The sequence below is a fragment of the Microcebus murinus genome, chromosome 20 (assembly GCF_040939455.1).
Source record: "Microcebus murinus isolate Inina chromosome 20, M.murinus_Inina_mat1.0, whole genome shotgun sequence".
NCBI classification, from domain to species: domain Eukaryota; kingdom Metazoa; phylum Chordata; class Mammalia; order Primates; family Cheirogaleidae; genus Microcebus; species Microcebus murinus.
This window is the reverse complement of record NC_134123.1, coordinates 37272588-37293491: the sequence shown is the minus strand read 5'-3', so window position 1 is coordinate 37293491 and position 20904 is coordinate 37272588. Positions and strand designations below refer to the sequence as shown.

At 51.3% G+C, this 20904-nt stretch overlaps 2 protein-coding genes across 2 annotated transcripts in view; both read right to left on the bottom strand.

Moving 5' to 3' along the window:
• The window catches only part of MGLL (monoglyceride lipase), a 401877-nt gene that overhangs the window by 156338 nt on the left and 224635 nt on the right, over positions 1–20904 (bottom strand). The gene's annotated exons all lie outside the window — the stretch shown is intronic.
• The window catches only part of RUVBL1 (RuvB like AAA ATPase 1), a 21188-nt gene continuing 6596 nt past the window's right edge, over positions 6313–20904 (bottom strand). Inside the window, exons 4-11 of the mRNA XM_075995938.1 lie at positions 16983–17134; positions 16668–16757; positions 15566–15715; positions 14502–14565; positions 12064–12262; positions 10850–10952; positions 8236–8327; positions 6313–6996 (exon numbers count right to left, since the gene is read on the bottom strand). Coding sequence (XP_075852053.1) covers positions 6837–6996; positions 8236–8327; positions 10850–10952; positions 12064–12262; positions 14502–14565; positions 15566–15715; positions 16668–16757; positions 16983–17134 — 1010 coding nt within the window. The 3' untranslated portion in view covers positions 6313–6836. The remainder of the gene's footprint in view (positions 6997–8235; positions 8328–10849; positions 10953–12063; positions 12263–14501; positions 14566–15565; positions 15716–16667; positions 16758–16982; positions 17135–20904) is intronic.

Sequence of the window (20904 nt, the reverse complement as noted above, 5' to 3'; positions counted from 1 at the left end):
CCCGACTCTCTCTGTCCCTCCCCCAGTGTGTCCCCACGTGTCCCCGTGACCCCGACTCTCTCTGTCCCTCCCCCAGTGTGTCCCCACGTGTCCCCGTGACCCCGACTCTCTCTGTCCCTCCCCCAGTGTGTCCCCACGTGTCCCCCGTGACCCCGACTCTCTCTGTCCCTCCCCCAGTGTGTCCACACGTGTCCCCGTGACCCCGACTCTCTCTGTCCCTCCCCCAGTGTCCCCACGTGTCCCCGTGACCCCAACTCTCTGTCCCTCCCCCAGTGTGTCCCCACGTGTCCCCGTGACCCCGACTCTCTCTGTCCCTCCCCCAGTGTGTCCACACGTGTCCCCGTGACCCCAACTCTCTGTCCCTCCCCCAGTGTGTCCCCACGTGTCCCCGTGACCCCGACTCTCTCTGTCCCTCCCCCAGTGTGTCCCCACGTGTCCCCCGTGACCCCGACGCTCTCTGTCCCTCCCCCAGTGTGTCCCCACGTGTCCCCGTGACCCCGACTCTCTCTGTCCCTCCCCCAGTGTGTCCCCACGTGTCCCCGTGACCCCGACTCTCTCTGTCCCTCCCCCAGTGTGTCCCCACGTGTCCCCCGTGACCCCGACGCTCTCTGTCCCTCCCCCAGTGTGTCCCCACGTGTCCCCGTGACCCCGACTCTCTCTGTCCCTCCCCCAGTGTGTCCCCACGTGTCCCCGTGACCCCGACTCTCTCTGTCCCTCCCCCAGTGTGTCCCCACGTGTCCCCCGTGACCCCGACTCTCTCTGTCCCTCCCCCAGTGTGTCCCCACCTGTCCCCGTGACCCCGACTCTCTCTGTCCCTCCCCCAGTGTGTCCCCACGTGTCCCCCGTGACCCCAACTCTCTGTCCCTCCCCCAGTGTGTCCCCACATGTCCCCGTGACCCCGACTCTCTCTGTCCCTCCCCCAGTGTGTCCCCACGTGTCCCCGTGACCCCGACTCTCTCTGTCCCTCCCCCAGTGTGTCCCCACGTGTCCCCGTGACCCCGACTCTCTGTCCCTCCCCCAGTGTGTCCCCACGTGTCCCCGTGACCCCGACTCTCTCTGTCCCTCCCCCAGTGTGTCCCCACGTGTCCCCGTGACCCCGACTCTCTGTCCCTCCCCCAGTGTGTCCCCACGAGTCCCCGTGACCCCGACTCTCTCTGTCCCTCCCCCAGTGTGTCCCCACGTGTCCCCGTGACCCCGACTCTCTCTGTCCCTCCCCCAGTGTGTCCCCACGTGTCCCCGTGACCCCGACTCTCTCTGTCCCTCCCCCAGTGTGTCCCCACGTGTCCCCGTGACCCCAACTCTCTGTCCCTCCCCCAGTGTGTCCCCACGTGTCCCCGTGACCCCGACTCTCTCTGTCCCTCCCCCAGTGTGTCCCCACGTGTCCCCGTGACCCCAACTCTCTGTCCCTCCCCCAGTGTGTCCCCACGTGTCCCCGTGACCCCGACTCTCTGTCCCTCCCCCAGTGTGTCCCCACGTGTCCCCGTGACCCCGACTCTCTCTGTCCCTCCCCCAGTCTGTCCCCACGTGTCCCCGTGACCCCGACTCTCTCTGTCCCTCCCCCAGTGTGTCCCCACGTGTCCCCGTGACCCCAACTCTCTGTCCCTCCTCCAGTGTGTCCCCACGAGTCCCCGTGACCCCGACTCTCTCTGTCCCTCCCCCAGTGTGTCCCCACGTGTCCCCGTGACCCCAACTCTCTGTCCCTCCTCCAGTGTGTCCCCACGTGTCCCCGTGACCCCGACTCTCTCTGTCCCTCCCCCAGTGTGTCCCCACGAGTCCCCGTGACCCCGACTCTCTCTGTCCCTCCCCCAGTGTGTCCCCACTTGTCCCCGTGACCCCGACTCTCTCTGTCCCTCCCCCAGTGTGTCCCCACGTGTCCCCGTGACCCCAACTCTCTGTCCCTCCCCCAGTGTGTCCCCACGTGTCCCCGTGACCCCAACTCTCTGTCCCTCCCCCAGTGTGTCCCCACGAGTCCCCGTGACCCCGACTCTCTCTGTCCCTCCCCCAGTGTGTCCCCACGTGTCCCCATGACCCCGACTCTCTCTGTCCCTCCCCCAGTGTGTCCCCACGTGTCCCCGTGACCCCGACTCTCTCTGTCCCTCCCCCAGTGAGTCCCCACGTGTCCCCCGTGACCCCGACTCTCTCTGTCCCTCCCCCAGTGTGTCCCCACGAGTCCCCGTGACCCCGACTCTCTCTGTCCCTCCCCCAGTGTGTCCCCACCTGTCCCCGTGACCCCAACTCTCTGTCCCTCCCCCAGTGTGTCCCCACGTGTCCCCGTGACCCCGACTCTCTGTCCCTCCTCCAGTTCAATGGAACTTTCTATACACCCAAGGGGACATCGAGGTCCGCCCCCAAGAGCCTCTTGGCCTCCCTGCCTCCACTGCGGCCTCTACAGCTGAGCAAGGACACCAAGGGTCCCCACTCTCTGCTTTGAGGACGGGAGTCTGACCTCTCATCAATTGGCTGTGACGTCTTCGAGTGAAGGCCGGGTGGGGAGGCTGGCCTTCAATCTTGGTCCCCCCGTGTCCCGTACCCGTCCCTGGTGTCTTCACCAAGTGCTGCGGTCAGTCTCGGGGACGCGACTTCCCATGTCACAGGCAGGCAAAGCGAGGTCCGGGGACGGGAAGGGACGAGGACTGGAGGCCACACACAGCACAGCCAGCGAGGCCCTGCGGCCTCCACCCGTCTGGGCTTCCTCACCTACCCTGTGGGACTCCGTTTTGCTACAGAAATGGCCGAGAGAGGTTTGCTGATAACCAAGACGTCGCCTCATTGACTGGGCCGTAAAACCCAGGCCGGACGCGGTGGCTCACGCCTGTCATCCCAGCTACTCGGGAGGCCAAGGCGGGAGGATCGCTGGAGGTCAGGAGGTCGAGGCCAGCCTGAGCAAGAGCGAGACCCCGTCTCCACTTAAAAAAATAGAAAGAAATGAGCTGGACAACTAAAAATATATACAAAAAAAATGAGCCGGGCCTGGTGGCGCGTGCCTGTCCTCCCAGCTACTCAGGTAGAGGCCGAGGCGGGAGGATCGAGGTCGAGGTCAGGAGTTAGAGGCCAGTCTGAGCACAAGAGCGAGACCCCGTCTACCAAAAAAAAAAAAAATAGAAAAGAAACGAGCTGGACGACAAAAAAAATTACATAGAAGAAAAACGAGCCGGGCGTGGAGGCGCATGCCTGTCGTCCCAGCTACTCGGGAGGGAGGCCGAGGCGGGAGGCTCGCTCGAGGCCAGGAGGTGGAGGCCGCCGTGAGCGAGGCTGACGCCACGGCGCTCACTCTAGCCCGGGCCACAGAGCGAGACTCTGTCTCCAAAAATAAAGAAAGAAAAATCTGTGTTTAGAAAACCCTAACGATGAGTGAGTTTAAGTACTTAATACTAGTGAAAAAAGCAAAATAAATTTACTACATTATATAAAATAAATGAAATAAATTGAAAAAAAAACAAACAAACGTAAGGATTAGTCAGTTCAGTAAATACTAGCGAAAAAAGCAAGATAAATTTACTATATTATATAAAATAAATAAAACAAATTGAAAAAAAACAAACGTAAGGATGAGTCGGTTCAGTACTTAATACTAGTGCAAAAAGCAAAATAAATTTACTATATCATATAAAATAAACTGCAAAAAAAACGTTAAGGATGAGTCAGTTCAGTAAATACTACTGAAAAAAGCTAAATAAATTTACTATATTATATAAAATAAACTGAAAAAAACAAACATAAGGATGACTTACTTCAGTACTTATTGTGAAAAAAGCAAAATAAATTTACTATATCATATAAAATAAATAAAAAAATCAATTTGAAAAAAAAAACAAACGTTAAGGATGAGTCAGTTCAGTACTTAATACAAGTGGGAAAAAAAAAAGAGAGAAATTTACTATATTGTGCAAATTAAATAAGAAAATCTTAAAATTTCAATTAAAGAAAGTAGCGGTGAGTCAGTCAAGTAGTTAATACTCATGGAAAAAGGGCAAAGAAATTGCGTATCTCACATAAATTAAATGATAAAGTAAATTTAAAAAATGAAATTTAAAAAAGCGTAACGGTGATTCCGTCAAGCAGTTAATACTAGTGAAAAATGCAAAAGAAGTTGATTGCATCACATAAATTAAATAATAAAAGAAATTTAAAAACGAGTAACGGTGAGTGACTTAAGCCCTTAATGCTCGGGGGAAAAAGGAAAAGAAATTTCCTATATTACACACGTTAAAATAAATTATAAAATAAATTGTGAAAATTAAATTTAAAAAAAGGGCGTGAGGACGAGTCAGCTGCGTGCTTAATACTCGTGAAAAACAGCAGAAACGTCCCGTCTCATCTGAATTAAAATAAATGACAAGTAAAACTTCAAAAATTCAATTAAATAAAAAAAAAAGTATAACGAGCCAGTTAAGTACCTAATACTTGAGACAAAAGAAAAGGAAATTTAGTGTGTTATACAAATAAAAATAAATTGAAAAAAAAATCTAATCTGGGAAAAAAAAAAACAAAACGTGAGGCTGAGCCGGCAAAGCACCTAACACTAGTGGAGAAAAAGCAAAAGAAACGCACCGTCTTGTCTTAACCAAAAAAGTAAAATTTTAAAATTTTAATTAAAAAGAATGCCTTGAGTCGTCAATACTCGCGTAGAGAGAAACTTTACTATGTTACATAAATCAAATGATAAAATAAATTTAGGCACGTTGAGTACTTAATGCTCGTGAAAAAGGAAAAACAAATTTACTATCTTATGTAAATTAAAATTTATTTTACTATCTCATATAAATTGAAATTTATTTTGACTATCTCATATAAATTAAAATTTATTTTATTTGACTATCTCTCTTTTTTTTTTTTTCTTTTTTTGGAACAGTCAAGGTCTGGATATTTGACTATCTCATATAAATTAAAATTTATTCTATTTTACTATCTCATATAAATTAAAATTTATTTTGTTTTACTACCTTATATAAATTAAAATTTATTTCATTTTACTATCTCATATAAATTAAGATTTATTTTATTTTACTACCTTATATAAATTAAAATTTATTTCATTTTACTACCTTATATAAATTGAAATTTATTTCATAAGCAATAAAATAAATTTAAAAGAACGTGACGCTGAGCCGGCTAAGCACTTAATACTAGCGGAAAAAAGCAAAACAAATGTACTGTCTCATCTAAATTAAAATAAATAACTAAAATTTTAAATCTTAATTAAATAGAATGCAATGAGTCGTCGATACTCGCGAAAAAAAGAAATTCACCACATCACATGAATCAAATGATAAAATAAATTTAAGCACGTTGAGTACTTAATACTCGTGAAAAAGGAAAAAGAAATTTACTATCTTATATAAATTAAGATTTATTTTATTTTACTATCTCATATAAATTGAAATTTATTTTGTTTTACTGTCTTATATAAATTAAAATTTATTTCATTTTACTATCTCATATAAATTAAAATTTATTTTGTTTTACTGTCTTATACAAATTAAAATTTATTCCATTTTACTATCTTATATAAATTAAAATTTATTTTATATGCAATAAAATAAATTTAAAAGAATGTCGTCCCGCTGAGTTGCTTAAGCACTTAACACTAGCGGAGAAAAGCAAGACAAACGTACTATCTCATCTAAATTAAAATAAATAACTAAAATTTTAAATCTTAATTAAATAGAATGCAATGAGTCGTCGATACTCGCGAAAAAAAGAAATTCACCACATCACATGAATCAAACGATAAAATAAACTTAAGCACGTTGAGTACTTAGTACTCCTGAAAAAGGAAAAAGAAATTGACTGTCTCAGGATTCAGGAATTTTATGAAAAAAAAAAAAAAAAAAAAAAAAAAAAGAAATTGTCTTACACAAATTAAAATTTATTTTGTTTTACTGTCTCATATAAATTAAAGTTTATTTTACAAGCAATGAAAAAAATTTGAAAGAACGTTGACGCTGGGCCGGCTAAGCACTCAACACTGGCAAAAAAAAAAAAAAAAGCAAAAGAAACTGCACTGTCTCATCTAAATTAAAACGAACATAACTAAAATTTTAAGATCTTAATTAAAAAAAAAAATGCAATGAGTCGTCGATACCTGCGAAAAAAAGGAATTCACTGCATCACGCAAATCAAATGATAAAATAAATCTATCATTTTTAATGATAATCAGTTGATATTATCATTTGATCATTATCATTTGATTAAATAATCAAACGATAATAATAAATTAAAACAAATTTATCATCGTCGTCGAGCACTTGACACTCGCGAAAAAGGAGAACGAAATTCACTACGTCACGCGAATCAAAATAAACGATAAAATAGATTTATCACTTTTTAATGACAATCAGTTGATATCATCATTTGATTATCATCATTTGATTAAATAATCAAACAACAATAACAAATCAAAACACATTTATCCTTGTCGTCGAGCACTTGACACCCGCGAAAAAGGACAGAAGCAGCCCGCTGTCTCGCACAGATCAAAACAACCAACAAAATAAACTTAAAAGAACCTGCTGCCCCCGCCGAGCGGGCCGAGCACCTAACACGAGTGGGGGGCAAAAAAAAGAAAAAAGGGCGAAGGCAGGATGTCCTGTCCCCCAGAAATTAAAATAAGCAATAAAATGAGAAAATCTTTAAAAAAAAAAAAAAAAAAAATTTAATGAGAAAAAACAACCGCGACGACAGAGAGAGAGAGAGAGAGAGAGAGAGAGGGGAGGCTGAGCAGACGACCCACGCGGGGCGGGGGAAACGCCGAGATAACTTAGGGAGACAGAGGCCTCGCCCTGGCAGGGGGTGGAGGCCAGGAGCGGAGGCCGGGAGCGGAGGCCGGCCCGGCCTCACTTCATGTACTTGTCCTGCTGGTCGGCGAGGATCTTGGCGGAGGACTTGGCGTCGTAGAAGAGCTCGCTGATCTCCTCCACGTGCTCCTTCTCGATGCCGTCCTTGCCGTTGATCTTGGCCAGCAGGTGGGCCGGGGTCAGCAGCTGCACCGAGTACCTGGGGGGCGCCGAGGCGGGGACGGGGCGACACAGTGAGACCCAGCCTCAAAAAATAAAAAATAAATAAAGAAAAAAAGAAATAATAAAAGAAAAAAAGAAAATAATAATAATAAAAGGTCCGGGCACGGAGGCCCACTCCGGGAGGCCGAGGCAAGAGGCTCGCTCGCTCGAGGTTCGGAACTGCGAGAGCAGCCTGAGCAAGAGCGAGGCCCCGTCTCTACTGAAAACAGAAATAAATGAATCGGCCGAGTGATATACATAGAAAAAATTGAGCCGGGCGTGGTGCCCCATGCAGCCCCAGCACTCTGGGAGGCCGAGGACGGAGGATCGCTCAAGATCAGGAGGTCGAGGCCAGCCCGAGCAAGAGCGAGGCCCCGTCTCTACTGAAAACAGGAAGAAATGAATTTGTCAGCCAAAAATATATAGGAAACAAAAAAAAAAAACGAGCCGGGCGTGGTGGCGCGTGCCTGTCGTCCCAGCTACTTTAGGGAGGGAGGCCGAGGCGGGAGGATCGCTGGAGGCCAGGAGTCGGAGGCTGCTGTGAGCGAGGCTGACGCCACGGCGCTCACTCCGGCCCGGGCGATAGACCGAGACTCTGTCTTAAAAAACACTAAAAGAAAAAAAAAAAAAAAAAAAGGCTGGGCGTGGAGGCTCACGCCTGTCATCCCAGCACTACAAGAGGAGGCCGAGGAAGGAGGCTCACTTGAGGTAAGGAGATCGAGGCCAGCCTGAGCAAGAGCGAGACCCCGTCTCTACTAAAAAAAAAAAAATAGAAAGAAATTAACTGGACAACTAAAAACATATAGAAAAAAACGAGCCAGGCGTGGAGGAGGCTGACGCCTGTCGTCCCAGCTACTCCGGTGGAGGCCGGGGCGGGAGGATGGCTCGAGGTCAGGAGGTCGAAATCAAGGAAAAAAAAAAAAAAAAGGAAAAACCCAGCAGCTGGGGACTCTAGGAGGCAAACCGCGGGGCCTGACGCCCATGTCTCCGGGGAGCCCGGACAGACACGGCCCTGCGCCCGCACCGCCAGAAAAACGGGCTGGCCGGTACATTCCGGAATGTTCTAGAGTGTTCCGGAATGTTCTAGGATGTTCTAGAATATTCCGGAATGTTCCAGAATGTTCTAGGATGTTCCGGAATGTTCCAGATTGTTCCAGGATGTTCTAGGATGTTCCGGAATGTTCCAGAACGTTCCAGTGATGCCCCAGGGGCGTGCCCCCCCTCCCCCCCGGCTCACCTGAGCGTGGTCTTGGTGCCGATCTCGCCCAGGTGGTTCAGGGCCTCCTCGCTGATGTTGATGCCCTCGGTCTGCGCCCGGATCTTGATGATCTTTCGAGAAGGGAGAGAAACGGGGTCGCTCGGGGGGAGGTCGCCCGCCCGCCCGCCCGAGGTCGCCCCGCTGCTTGACGTGCTCCCGGGAGGGACAACCCCGGCCCGGACCTGCCGTAAACCCTGGCACTCTGGGAGGAGGCCGAGGAGGGAGGATCGCTGGAGGCCCGGAGGTCGAGGCCAGCCTGAGCCCAAGAGCGAGACCCCGTCTCTACTAAAAAAAAAAAAAAATTACAAAGAAATGAGCCCGACAAGTAAAAATATATATAGGAAAAAAAAACGAGCCGGGCGTGGTGGCGCATGCCTGTAGTCCCAGCTCCTCGGGAGGGAGGCCGAGGCGGGAGGATCGCTGGAGGACAGGAGTTCGAGGCCAGCCTGAGGAAGAGGGAGACCCTGCCTCGACTAAAAATAGAAATTAATTGGCCAATGAAAAATAAATATAGAAAAAATTAGCTGGGAAGAGAGGCTCACAACTGTAATCCCAGCTACTTGGGAGGCCGAGGCGGGAGGCTCGCTCGAGGTCGGGAGTTGGAGGCCAGCCTGAGCAAGAGCGAGACCCCCGTCTCTACTAAGAAAAATAGAAAGAAATTAACTGGACAACTAAAAATATACACAAAAAATTAGGCGGGCGTGGTGGTGCATGCCTGTCTGTCATCCCAGCACTCTGGGAGGCCGAGGCGGGAGGCTCGCTCGAGGCCAGGAGTTGGAGGCCAGCCTGAGCAAGAGCGAGACCCCGTCTCTACTAAAAAAAAATAGAAAGAAATGAGCTGGACAACTAGAAATATATAGAAAAAAAACAAACCGGGCGTGGAGGCGCCTGCCGTCCCAGCTACTGGTGAGGGAGGCCGAGGCGGGAGGCTCACTGGAGGCCAAGGGGTTTCTGGAGTCCGTCCCTGCGCCCCCCAGGGGCTCAAACCCTCCGGCAGCAGCCTCAGCCTCACGGGACAAAAAGCAGCGCGGCTCGGTCAAATGGAGGCCGGAAAAACACGCCCCGGGCAGAGGCCGGCGGGTCCCCGCTAGAACTTTCTCTGTCTTCTATTTTCTCTAATTTTTTTTTGAGGCCGAGTCTCGCTCTGTCGCCCGGGCTGGAGCGCGTGCCGTGGCGTCAGCCTCGCTCACGGCGGCCTCCACCCAGCCTCCCGCCTCAGCCTCCAGCCCGAGTAGTGGCTGGGACCACAGGCACGTGCCACCACCACGCCCGGCTCTCTCTTTTTTTTTTTTTTTCTGTATGTTTTTAGTCGTCCAGCTCATTTATTTTTATTATTATTATTGTTTTTTTAAGCAGAAACAGGGTCTCGCTCTCGCTCAGGCTGGTCTTGAGCTCCCGGCCTCCAGCGAGCCTCCTGCCTCGGCCTCCCTCCCGAGTCGCTGGGACTCCAGGCATGCGCCACCACGCCCAGCTCGTTTTTTCTATATATTTTTAATCGTCCAGCTCATTTCTTTCTATTTTATAGTAGAGACGGGGACTCGCTCTTGCTCAGGCCGGCCTCGAACTCCCGACCTCGAGCGATCCTCCCGCCTCGGCCTCCCTCCCAGAGTGCTGGGACGACAGGCGTGAGCCTCCGCGCCCGGCTCATTTTTTCTATATATTTTTAGTCGTCCAGCTCATTTCTTTGTATTTTTTTTTCAGTAGAGACGGGGTCTGGCTCTTGCTCAGGCTGGCCTCCAACTCCTGACCTCGAGCGAGCCTCCCTCCTCGGCCTCCCAGAGTGCCGGGATGACAGGCCTGAGCCCCCGGGTGCCCGGCCAAGCACTGTCATTGTTAGAGACGAGGACCGAGAGTCCGGCTGGCCGACTGGCACCAGTGGGTGGCCGGCAGGTGACAGGCTGGCTGCAGCGTGGCCTGTCGGACCCCGGGAACCACGTTCCCCGTCACCGCGCCACCCAGTTAAGAAATCAATTGGCCTGTTAAAAATATAGAGAGAAAAAAACGAGCCGGGCGTGGTGGCGCGTGCCAGTCGTCCCAAGCTGCTCGGGAGGGAGGCCGAGGCGGGAGGATCGCTCGAGGCCAGGAGTTGGAGGCCAGCCTGAGCAAGAGCAAGACCCCGTCTCTGCTATAAAATAGAAAGAAATTAATTTGGCCAACTAATATATACAGAAAAAAAAACGAGCCGGGCGTTGAGGCGCATGCCTGTCGTCCCAGCTACTCGGGAGGGAGGCCAAGGCGGGAGGCTCGCTCGAGGCCAGGAGTTGGAGGCCGCTGTGAGCGAGGCTGACGCCACAGCGCTCACTCTAGCCCGGGCAGCAGAGCCAGACTCTGTCTCCAAAAAAAAAAAAAAAACACGCGGGGGAGGGAAAGCACAGTGGAGGCCCACCGGGAGGCTGAGGGCCTCCTTCGCCCGGCCCGGCCTCCACACGTGGTGGAAAGGCCGAGGCCCCGGGCGAGGCTGGACTGGGCGGAGGCTGACGGCTGAGAGGGGGCCCGGGCCCGAGACGGGGGTCCCCTTTCCTCGAGGCCCCCCCGGGGGGACCAGGAGGAGGCAGAATGGGGAGGACAGAGAAAAGGGGAGGCCGGGCCTCACCTGCTTCATCTCCTGGGGGGTGTAGAGCATCGTGCGGATGATCATGACGCGGTCCAGCAGGTCCAGCGGGATCCCGTGGGGCGACGTCACGTCCTCGGTGCCCCTGGGGGGAGGGACGAGAGCGACCCCGTCGTCACCCACGCGGCGCTCGGACTCAAAGTGAGAGGAGGCACAGGGCGGAGGCCGGCCTCGACGGCGGGGCCGCTCGGCAGCGTCGTCCTGAGACCATCGGGGCCAGGGTGAGAGCGAAACGGCCGCGTTCACCGGGTGGGTGGAGGCCCGGCGCGGAGGCTCACGCCTGTGACCTCAACTACTCCGGGAGGGAGGCCGAGGAGGGAGGATCGCTCTTGAGGTCAGGAGTTGGAGGCCAGCCTGAGCGAGAGCGAGGCCTCAGTCTCTACTGAAATACAGAAATGAGCGATCCTCCTGCCTCGGCCTCCCTCCCGAGTAGAGGCTGGGACTCCAGGCGTGAGCCTCCACGCCCGGCTGTTTTTTTTTAGACATATTTTTAATTAGCCAATTAATTTCTTTCTATTTTGAGTAGAGACGGGGCCTCCTCGCTCTTTCTTGCTCAGGCCGGCCTCCGCCTCCTGACCTCCTTCCAGCGAGCACGGTCCTCCCTCCTCGGCCTCCCTCCCAGAGTGCCGGGGAGGCGACGACAGGCGTCGAGCCTCCTTCGCCCGCCGGGCCTCGCTCGCTTCCCCGATCTCTCTCCCGTCCCTTGAAGCGACAGAAAAAGAGAGAACGCGGCGGCAGAGTCCCCCGGGGTCCCCCTCGAGTAGAGGCCCGATCGGCCTCTACTCCCTTTTTTTCCTCCAACTCGGCCAGCTTTTCCTTGGCGAACTTCACCCGGGAGCCGAACCGCGTCCGAGAGGGAGAAATGAGGCCCCGAGGATGTCAGCCTCAGGGTCCCCAAAACACGGGGTTGCCCCTGGCGACGGCCACCCCACCCCCCGCCCCACCGCCGCCCTCCCTTCCACCAGCCTCCACCCCAGAGTTAAGAAAGATCCCGAGGAGCGAGATTCTCGCCCCGGAGACAATTTCTCTGATTTCTTTCTGGTTTTTTTTTGTGTTTTTGTTTTTTTTTTAAAGTAGAGACGACGACGACGTTCTCAGCTCTCGAGCTCAGTGAGGCCGGCCTCGGCCTCGACCTCCGGCGAGCCAGCCTCCCTCCCCGGCCTCCCGCCCCGGCCCCGGGCGGAAGGCGGCCGTACCGGACGACGCAGTTGCCCCGGTTGGAGGCGAAGATGACGATGGGGGCGATGGAGGACTCCAGGGCCCGGTGCAGGTAGGTGAAGCACTCGATGTCCAGCATGTGCACCTCGTCCACGAACAGCACGCCCGGCACCAGCTCCGCCACGCCCTGGTCGATGTACTTGTTCACCACCTTGTTGATCTCGCCCCGCAGCTTGTCTGGGGGGTCGGGGGTCAGAGGGCATGAAAGGTCAAGGTCACCAGTGGGTGGGCCCCCTCCGCGGCCCACCTGACTCCGTCCAAAACCTCGAGCCTGGGGCCCCGGTTTTCCTGCGAGCTAAATGGGGGGGGAACCCCAGGGGCTCGTCCGGTGTCCCCCAACCCCCCCAAGCGAACAAAGTATAAAGGCGACACGTGAAGGTGGCAGCCGGCCCCGGCCCGGGGGTGGGGGGGGCTCAAGCCTGTAAACCGATCCCGGGGCGCTCTTGGGAGGGAGGCTGAGGAGGGAGGATCGCTGGCAAGAGGTCAGGAGGTGGAGGCCGGCCTGAGCTCAAGGGCGAGACCCCGTCTCTACTAATAAAAAAAAAAAAAAAGAAGGAAAGAAAAATAGAGAGAATTGAGCTGAGGCCGGGTGGGGTGGCTCACGCCTGTCATCATGGGAGGCCGAGGCGGGAGGATCGCTCAAGGTCAGGAGGTGGAGGCCAGCCTGAGCAAGAGCCAGACCCCGTCTCTACTAAAAAAAAAAAGTAGAAAGAAACTAATTGGACAACTAAAAATATACAGAAAAACATTATTTGGTGCGGTGGCTCACTCCTGTCATCCCAGCACTGTGGGAGGCTGAGGCGGGAGGATCGCTCATTTGAGGCCAGGAGTTCAAAACCAGCCTGAGCAAGAGCGAGACCCCATCTCTGCTAAAAAAAATAGAAAGAAATGAGCTGGACAACTAAAAATATATATATATATAGGAAAAAAAAAAATGAGCTGGGCGCAGCCCAGTGGCTCACGCCTGTCATCCCAGCACTCTGGGAGGCCGAGGCCGGAGGATCGCTCGAGGTCAGGAGTTGGAGGCCAGCCTGAGCTCAAGAGCGAGACCCTGTCTCTAATTAAAAAAGAAAAAAATAGAAATGAGCTGGACGACTAAAAATATATGTAGAAAAAAAAACGAGCCGGGTGTGGTGGCGCACGCCTGTCGTCCCAGCTACTCGGGAGGGAGGCCGAGGCAGGAGGATCGCTCGAGGTCGGGAGTTGGAGGCCAGCCTGAGCAAGAGCGAGACCCCGTCTCTACTAAAAATAGCGAACGTTTGGCGGGGATGTCCAGGCGGGAGGAAGGGACAGCGGGTGGGACAAAGGGACCAGGGTCCCCCCAAGGCGCACGGCCCTGTCTCTGAGGCCACGGCGGCAGCCCCGGGTCTCCCGTCCTGCCGTCCAGGGTGACAGGGTGACGGGGTGACGGGCAGAGGGGAGCCGGGACTCGACCCACCCTGCAGGTCGGCAAGCGTGCGGATAAAAGGGCAAAGGGCGCGCGCGCCCAAAGCCGCAAGATGACAAAAAAAACGGTCTCTGCTGCCTTGCTGGCTTGTTTGTATTACAAAACAAAAAAAAGAAAGAAAAAACAATGCAAAAAAAAAAAATAAAGAATAATGAAAAGAAAAAGAAAACAAAGAATGAAAATAAAGAAATAAAAAAGAATGAAAAAAAAATAAAAAAGAATGAAAAAAAGAAATAAAAAAGAAATGAAAAAGAAGAAAAAAAGAAACGAAAAAGGAAAAAAAAGAAATAAAGAAGAAAAAGAAAAAAAAAATAAAAAATAATGAAAAAAAAAATAATGAAAAGAAAAAGAAAAAAATAAAAAATAATAAAAAAAAGAAATAAAAAAGAATGAAAAAAAAAGAAATAAAAAATACTGAAAAGAAAAAGAAAAAAAGAAATAAAAAATAATGAAAACAAAAAAAACAATAAATAAAAAATAATGAAAAGAAAAAGAAGGGCCGGGCGCGGAGGCTCACGCCTGTCATCCCGGCACTCTGGGAGGCCGAGGAGGGAGGCTCGCTCGAGGTCAGGAGTTGGAGGCCAGCCTGAGCAAGAGCGAGGCCCCGTCTCTACTGAAAATAGAAAGAAATTAATTGGCCAACTAATGTATCTAGAAAAAAAAACGAGCCGGGCGTGGAGGCGCATGCCTGTCGTCCCAGCTACTCGGGAGGGAGGCCAAGGCGGGAGGATCGCTTGAGCCTCAAAGTCAGAGGCTGCTGTGAGCGAGGCTGACGCCACGGCACTCACTCTAGCCCGGGCGACAGAGCCAGACTCTTGTCTCAAAAAAAAAAATAAGAAAACAGAAGAGGGGACCCGTCACATGGAATTTCTCCGAGATCGAGACTCGCACGCGGGAAGCTTGCAGACCTTATCAGGACCTTGGGCTCCCCGGCCCGGCTCCTGGCTCCCGGCCTCGCCGGCCTCTTACCCGTGATCTCTGTCTTCTTTGGCTTCATCAACTGGCCCATCATGGACAGGATGTCTTGCCCGCCCTGCGGGAGGCAAGACTCGCAGACTCAGGGCTGCTGTTTGTACAGCCTCGGTTCCCTGCGTCCGCCCAGGCCCCAGCCTCGACTCTACGTGGGGTCCCGGGGAGTCTGAGACAATAACCAGCCTCCCCTGGGAGGCCCCGGGGACTTCTGAGCACAGAGGAACTTTGAGGGGTGCCCCTTGTCCTCCCCTTGACGTGTTAAGAATCAAACAAAATCCTTCGGTGGACTGTGGGAGGCCGAGGAGGGAGGCTTGCTCGAGGTCAGGAGTTGGAGGCCAGCCTGAGCAAGAGCGAGACCCCGTCTCTACTAAAAAAAATTAGAAATAAATTAATTGGCCAAATAAAAAAAATATATATAGAAAAAAAACGAGCCGGGCGTGGTGTCGCATGCCTGTCGTCCCAGCTACTCGGGAGGGAGGCCGAGGCAGGAGGATCGATCGAGGTCAGGAGTTCAAAACCAGCCTGAGCAAGAGCGAGACCCCGTCTCTACTGAAAAAAAAAAAAAATGGAAAGAAATTAATTGGCCAAATAAAAATACATAGAAAATAAAAATGAGCCGGGCGCGGTGGCCCACGCCTGTCGTCCCAGCTACTCTGGGAGGGAGGCCGAGGCGGGAGGATCGCTCGAGGCCAGGAGTTGGAGGCCAGCCTGAGCAAGAGCGAGACCACATCTCTACTAAAAAAAAAAAAATAGAAAGAAATGAGCCAGACAACTAAAAATATACAGAAAAAAACGAGCCAGGCGTGGTGGCGCATGCCTGTCGTCCCAGCTACTCGGGAGGGAGGCCGAGGCGGGAGGATCGCTTGAGCCTCAAAGTCGGAGGCCGCTGTGAGCGAGGCCGACGCCACGGCGCTCACTCCAGCCCGGGCGACAGAGCGAGACTCTGCCCCAAAAGATAAAAAACCCCACGCAGCGGCGCGACCGGGACAGTCCGTCCCCCCCCACGCCGGCTTCCGGGCGGGGACGGGGGGACCGAGGTCGCCAGGGCGACCGGGCGCTACCTGGGGCCGGGCGTTGGCCACGTCCAGGTCGTGGAGGGTCACGTCCTGGATGATCTCCTTCTTCTTGTGCACGTCGCCCTTGGGCAGAGGCACGTACTCCTCGGCCTCCAGGTCGAACTCCGTGGCGTAAGTGTCGCACCGGCCCTGTCTCTGCAGAGACACAGAGAGAGACAGAGAGACAGAGAGACACGCGAGTGGCAGGTGGGTCTTTTCCCCGGCCCGGTACCCAGACGGGAAAGCGCTCGGGGGACGGGTAAAGGCCGGGCGCGGGGGCTCACGCCTGTCAGTCATCCCGGCGCTCTGGGAGGCCGGGGAGGGAGGACCGTACTCGAGGTTGGGAGTTGGAGGCCAGCCTGAGCAAGAGCGAGACCCCCTCTTGACTAAAAATAGAAATTAATTGGCCAACTAAAAATAGATATAGAAAAAATGAGCCGGGCGTGGTGGCGCGTGCCTGTAGTCCCAGCTACTCGGGAGGGAGGCCGAGGCGGGAGGATCGCTCGAGGTCAGGAGTTGGAGGCCAGCCTGAGCAAGAGCGAGACCCCGTCTCTACTATCAATAGAAAGAAATTAATTCACCAAACTAATATATACACAGAAAAAACGAGCCGGGCGTGGTGGCGCACGCCTGTCGTCCCAGCTACTCGGGAGGGAGGCCGAGGCGGGAGGCTCGCTCGAGGCCGGGAGTTGGAGGCCAGCCTGAGCAAGAGCGAGACCCCGTGTTTACTAAAAAAAAAAAATAGAAAAAAATAAGGTGAACAACATTTTTTCTATATATTTTTAGTTGGCCAATTAATTTCTGTTTTTAGTAGAGACGGGGTCTCGCTCTTGCTCAGGCTGGCCTCCAACTCCCTACCTCGAGTACGATCCTCCCTCCTCGGCCTCCCAGAGTGCCGGGATGACAGGCGGGAGCCCCCGCGCCGGGCTGAGCCAACTTCATTATGCATGAAGGGGCGGATGGTGGCCTCTCATCTCAATCGTGCCAGAACCCGGCCTCCCCCAGTCCCCCCGAGCCTCCCGGAAGCAACCTCAGCCCGCCTGGACCTGGGTCCCCGGGTGGCAGGCACATGGGGACAGGGCTTTGGCCCCAGCCCGGCGGGCCTCACCTTCACGGCCCCGCTGTTGGCCTCGATGTAAATCACGTCTCCGGCCTCCACTCGCTCCTTCTGCAGACTTTCAAAAATGCTGGGGTCCAGCTTCAAGCAAACAAACAAAAAGAGCAGCGGGTCAGAGAACACAATACGTCTTCCGTTTCTTTTCTTTTTTCTTTTGTTTTTTGAGACAGAGTCTCGCTCTGTCGCCCGTGGCGTCAGCCTCGCTCACAGCAGCCTCCAACTCCTGGCCTCCAGCGATCCTCCCGCCTCGGCCTCCCTCCCGAGTAGCCGGGACGACAGGCGTGCGCCACCGGGGGACAGGCTCACCTTGAGCTGCTTGGTGCCCTTGGCCGTCTTGAGGCCGATGATCACGTGGCTGATGGTCTTGCCGTAGCCCCCCATGGGGTTCTCGGTCTCGCACGGGGTGAGCTCGGTGACTTCGCCTTCGTAAACCTCCTTGGTCTCTTTGATCCGCAGCCCTGGAGCAGAAGGCGGGAGACGCGTGAAAGAGCAGAAGGCTCTCCCACAATTTCTCTGGCTCTCCCACCGTTCTTATCCGCCTTGCGAGCTCAAACGCGTCCCTGTCCTAAGAAGTGACAATTCAGTCTTCGTGACGTACGGTGGGCCTGAGAGTAACATCAACAACACACAGAAGTACGGCCGGGCGCGGTGGCTCACGCCTGGAGTCCCAGCTACTCCGGGAGGGAGGCCGAGGCAGGAGGATCGCTCGAGGTCAGGAGTTGGAGGCCAGCCCGAGCAAGAGTGAGACCCAAATCTCTACTATAAATAGAAAGAAATTAATTGGCCAACTAATGTATATATAGAAAAAAAAATAAGCAGGGCGTGGTGGCGCATGCCTGGAGTCCCAGCTACTGGGGAGGGAGGCCGAGGCAGGAGGCTCGCTGGAGGCCAGGAGTTGGAGGCTGCTGTGAGCGAGGCTGAGGCCACGGCACTCACTCTAGCCCGGGCGACAGAGTGACGCCCTGTCTCAGGAAAAAAAAAAAAAAAAGAAGAAATTAAAAAATAAATCAAATCTTTTTCACACCGTTACTCATTTCCTTAAAAAAAAGAAAGAAAAAGGGGGGGCATGGGCAATATATGTAACCCAAACACTTGTATCCCCATAATACACTAAAATAAAAATTAAAAAAATAAAAAAATAAATTAAAAGATAAATTAAACCTTTTTCACACTGTTACACATTTCTTTAAAAAAAAGAAAGAAAAAGGGGGGGGCATGGGCAATATACATAACCTACACACTTATATCCCCATAATATGCTAAAATAAAAATTAAAAAAAGAAAGTGAAAAAAAAAAAACAAAATTAAAAGATAAATTAACCCTTTTCCACACCATTACACATTTCGTTATAAAAAGAGAGAAAAAGGGGGGAACATGGGCAATATACGTAACCTACACACTTGTACCCCCATAATATGCTAAAATAAAAAAAAAATTTTTTTAAAAAGTAAAAAAAAAAAAAATAACCGGGGGCAAGTGGGGTAATATTTGAAACCTTAAAATTTGCACCCCCATAATACGCCGAAATAAAAGATAAAATAAAGAAAAAAAAAAAGAATTACTCCAGCTTTCGATACAGAAAAAAATAAAGGAAAAAAAAAGAGCTTGTTAATTTTCATTTTTAAATGTTATAAATACAGAACGGGAGAATTCGTATACGTATTAAAAAAAGATATCAAGTGCATTGTTTGTAGATTAAACCGAGCTGCAAAGCTGTACGTATAAAATGATTCCACGTATAAAAAAAAAAAAAAATTAAAAGATAAATTAAACCTTTTCCACGCCGTTACACATTTTGTTAAAGAAAGAGAGAAAAAGGGGGGAACACGGGCAATATATGCAACCTACACACTTGTACCCCCATAATACGCTAAAATGAAAAGTAAAAAAATTTAAAAAAATTAAAAGATAAATTAAACCTTTTCCACGCCGTTACACATTTTGTTAAAGAAAGAGAGAAAAAGGGGGGAACACGGGCAATATATGCAACCTACACACTGGTACCCCCATAATACGCTAGAATAAAAAAAAAACTTTAAAAAAAAAGAAATAAAAAAAAAAACAAAAAAAAAACTGGGGGCAAGCAGGGTCATATTTGAAACCTTCAAATTTGCACCCCCATAATATGCCGAAATTAAAAAAAAAAAAAAAATATTACTCCAGCTTTCAGAACGAAAGAAAATAAAGGGGAAAAAAAAATAAAAAAAAAAAGAAGAGCCTGTGAATTTTCACTCTTAAATTTTATAAACACAGAATGGGAGAGCCCGTATATGCACTAAAAAAAACCAACAAAACCGTGTGCACGTGCATCAGAAAAAAGAAACCAAGTGCACCGGCCCGTGGGTCGCACCCAGCTGCAGAGCCGCACGGATGAAACGATTCTGTCTATAAAAAAAAAAAAAAAAAAAAAAAGAAACAAAGAGAAAAAAAAAGAAACAAAAAACTGAAACAAAGAAACAAAAAAAAAAAAAAAGAAAAAATTTTACAGATAAAAAAAAAAATAAACGACAGATCAGAGCTCTCACGGCCCCGCGGGAGACAGACCGCGCCTGCCACACGCGTCCTGGGGACAGGTGACAAGGGGGACAGGTGACAAGACATTCCTGGGGGGCCGGGACGAGGGACGTCCCCGTCCCTGGTGCCAACAGGCCTGTGTGTGTGTGCGTTCGTTAGCAGGGTGAGGAGGCCGGGGGAGGAGGCCGGGAGGGGGCGATGGGCCGGGCCGGGTGACACCCCAGGCGACAGGGGGTTTTCTCTGTGTCGCTGACAGCCGCCTCCATCGCTCAGACCAGGAGACGGCTCAGACCTGCCCCGCCGCCGCCACAGCCTTGTTCTTTCGGCTGCTGGGAGGCCGCCGGCCTCCACCTCCTCCTGCCCCGGCCTACACGCCTGCTTTGGAATTCAAAAGCAGAGAGAGAGAGAGAGAGAGAGAGAGGAGGCCAGGGCCCTGCGCCTTCTTTTTGTCCCTCCATCTCGCGGGATCTAGAAATTTCCCTGCGCCTTGCGGCCCATCAAAAAGAAACGGGCTGCCTCCTCCACGCACAAAAAAAAAAAAAAAAAAAAGAGGCCAATAGCAAAATAGAGGCCGGGGTCCTTTATCTCTATTTTTTTCAACTTTTTATTTATATATATATATATTTTTTTTTGAGGCAGAGTCTCGCTCTGTCGCCCCCGGGCTGGAGTGAGCGCCGTGGCGTCGGCCTCGCTCACAGCAGCCTCCAACTCCTGGCCTCGAGCGAGCCTCCTGCCTCAGCCTCCCTCCCTCCCGAGTAGCTGGGACCACCGGCATGCGCCTCCACGCCCGGCTCATTTTATTTTTCTATATATTTTTAGTTGTCCAGCTCGTTTCTTTCTATTTTTCAGTAGACACGGGGTCTCGCTCTTGCTCAGGCCGGCCTCCAACTCCTGACCTCGAGCGAGCCTCCCGCCTCAGCCTCCCTCCCGAGTAGCTGGGATGACAGGCATGCGCCACCACGCCCGGCTCGTTTTTTCTATATATTTTTAGGTGGCCAATTAATTTCTTTCTATTTTGAGTAAAGACGGGGTCTCGCTCTTGCTCAGGCTGGTCTCCAACTCCTGACCTCGAGCGATCCTCCTGCCTCGGCCTCCCAGAGTGCCGGGACGACAGGCGTGAGCCTTCGCGCCCGGCCCAGGACTTGTTTTTTTTAAATAATGAGTATACAAAAAAAAAAAAAAAAAAATCCCTTCATAGTCAAATCTATTTTCATACGTGAAGAATCCAGACCCTGCGCTGGAGTTTATATTTGCTCTGATTGGTAAAGCAACGAGAAAAACTGGGTTGTTTTGTTTCGCTTACAAAGATAACGCTAAAAAAAAAAAAAAAAAAAAAAATGAGCAAGGTGCAGAGGCTCACGCCTGTCATCCCGGCACTCTGGGAGGCCGAGGCGGGAGGCTCGCTCGAGGTCAGGAGTTGGAGGCCAGCATGAGCAAGAGCGAGACCCCGTCTCTACCATAAAAAAAAAAAATAGAAAAAAATTACATAAACAACTAAAATATATATATAGAAAAAACGAGCCGGGCGTGGAGGCGCATGCCTGTCGTCCCAGCTACTCGGGAGGGAGGCCGAGGCGGGAGGCTCGCTGGAGGCTGGGAGTCGGAGGCTGCTGTGAGCGAGGCCGACGCCACGGCGCTCACTCCAGCCCGGGCGACAGAGCGAGACTCTGTCTCAAAAAAAGGAAAAAAAAAAAATAGCGTTGCAATCGATAT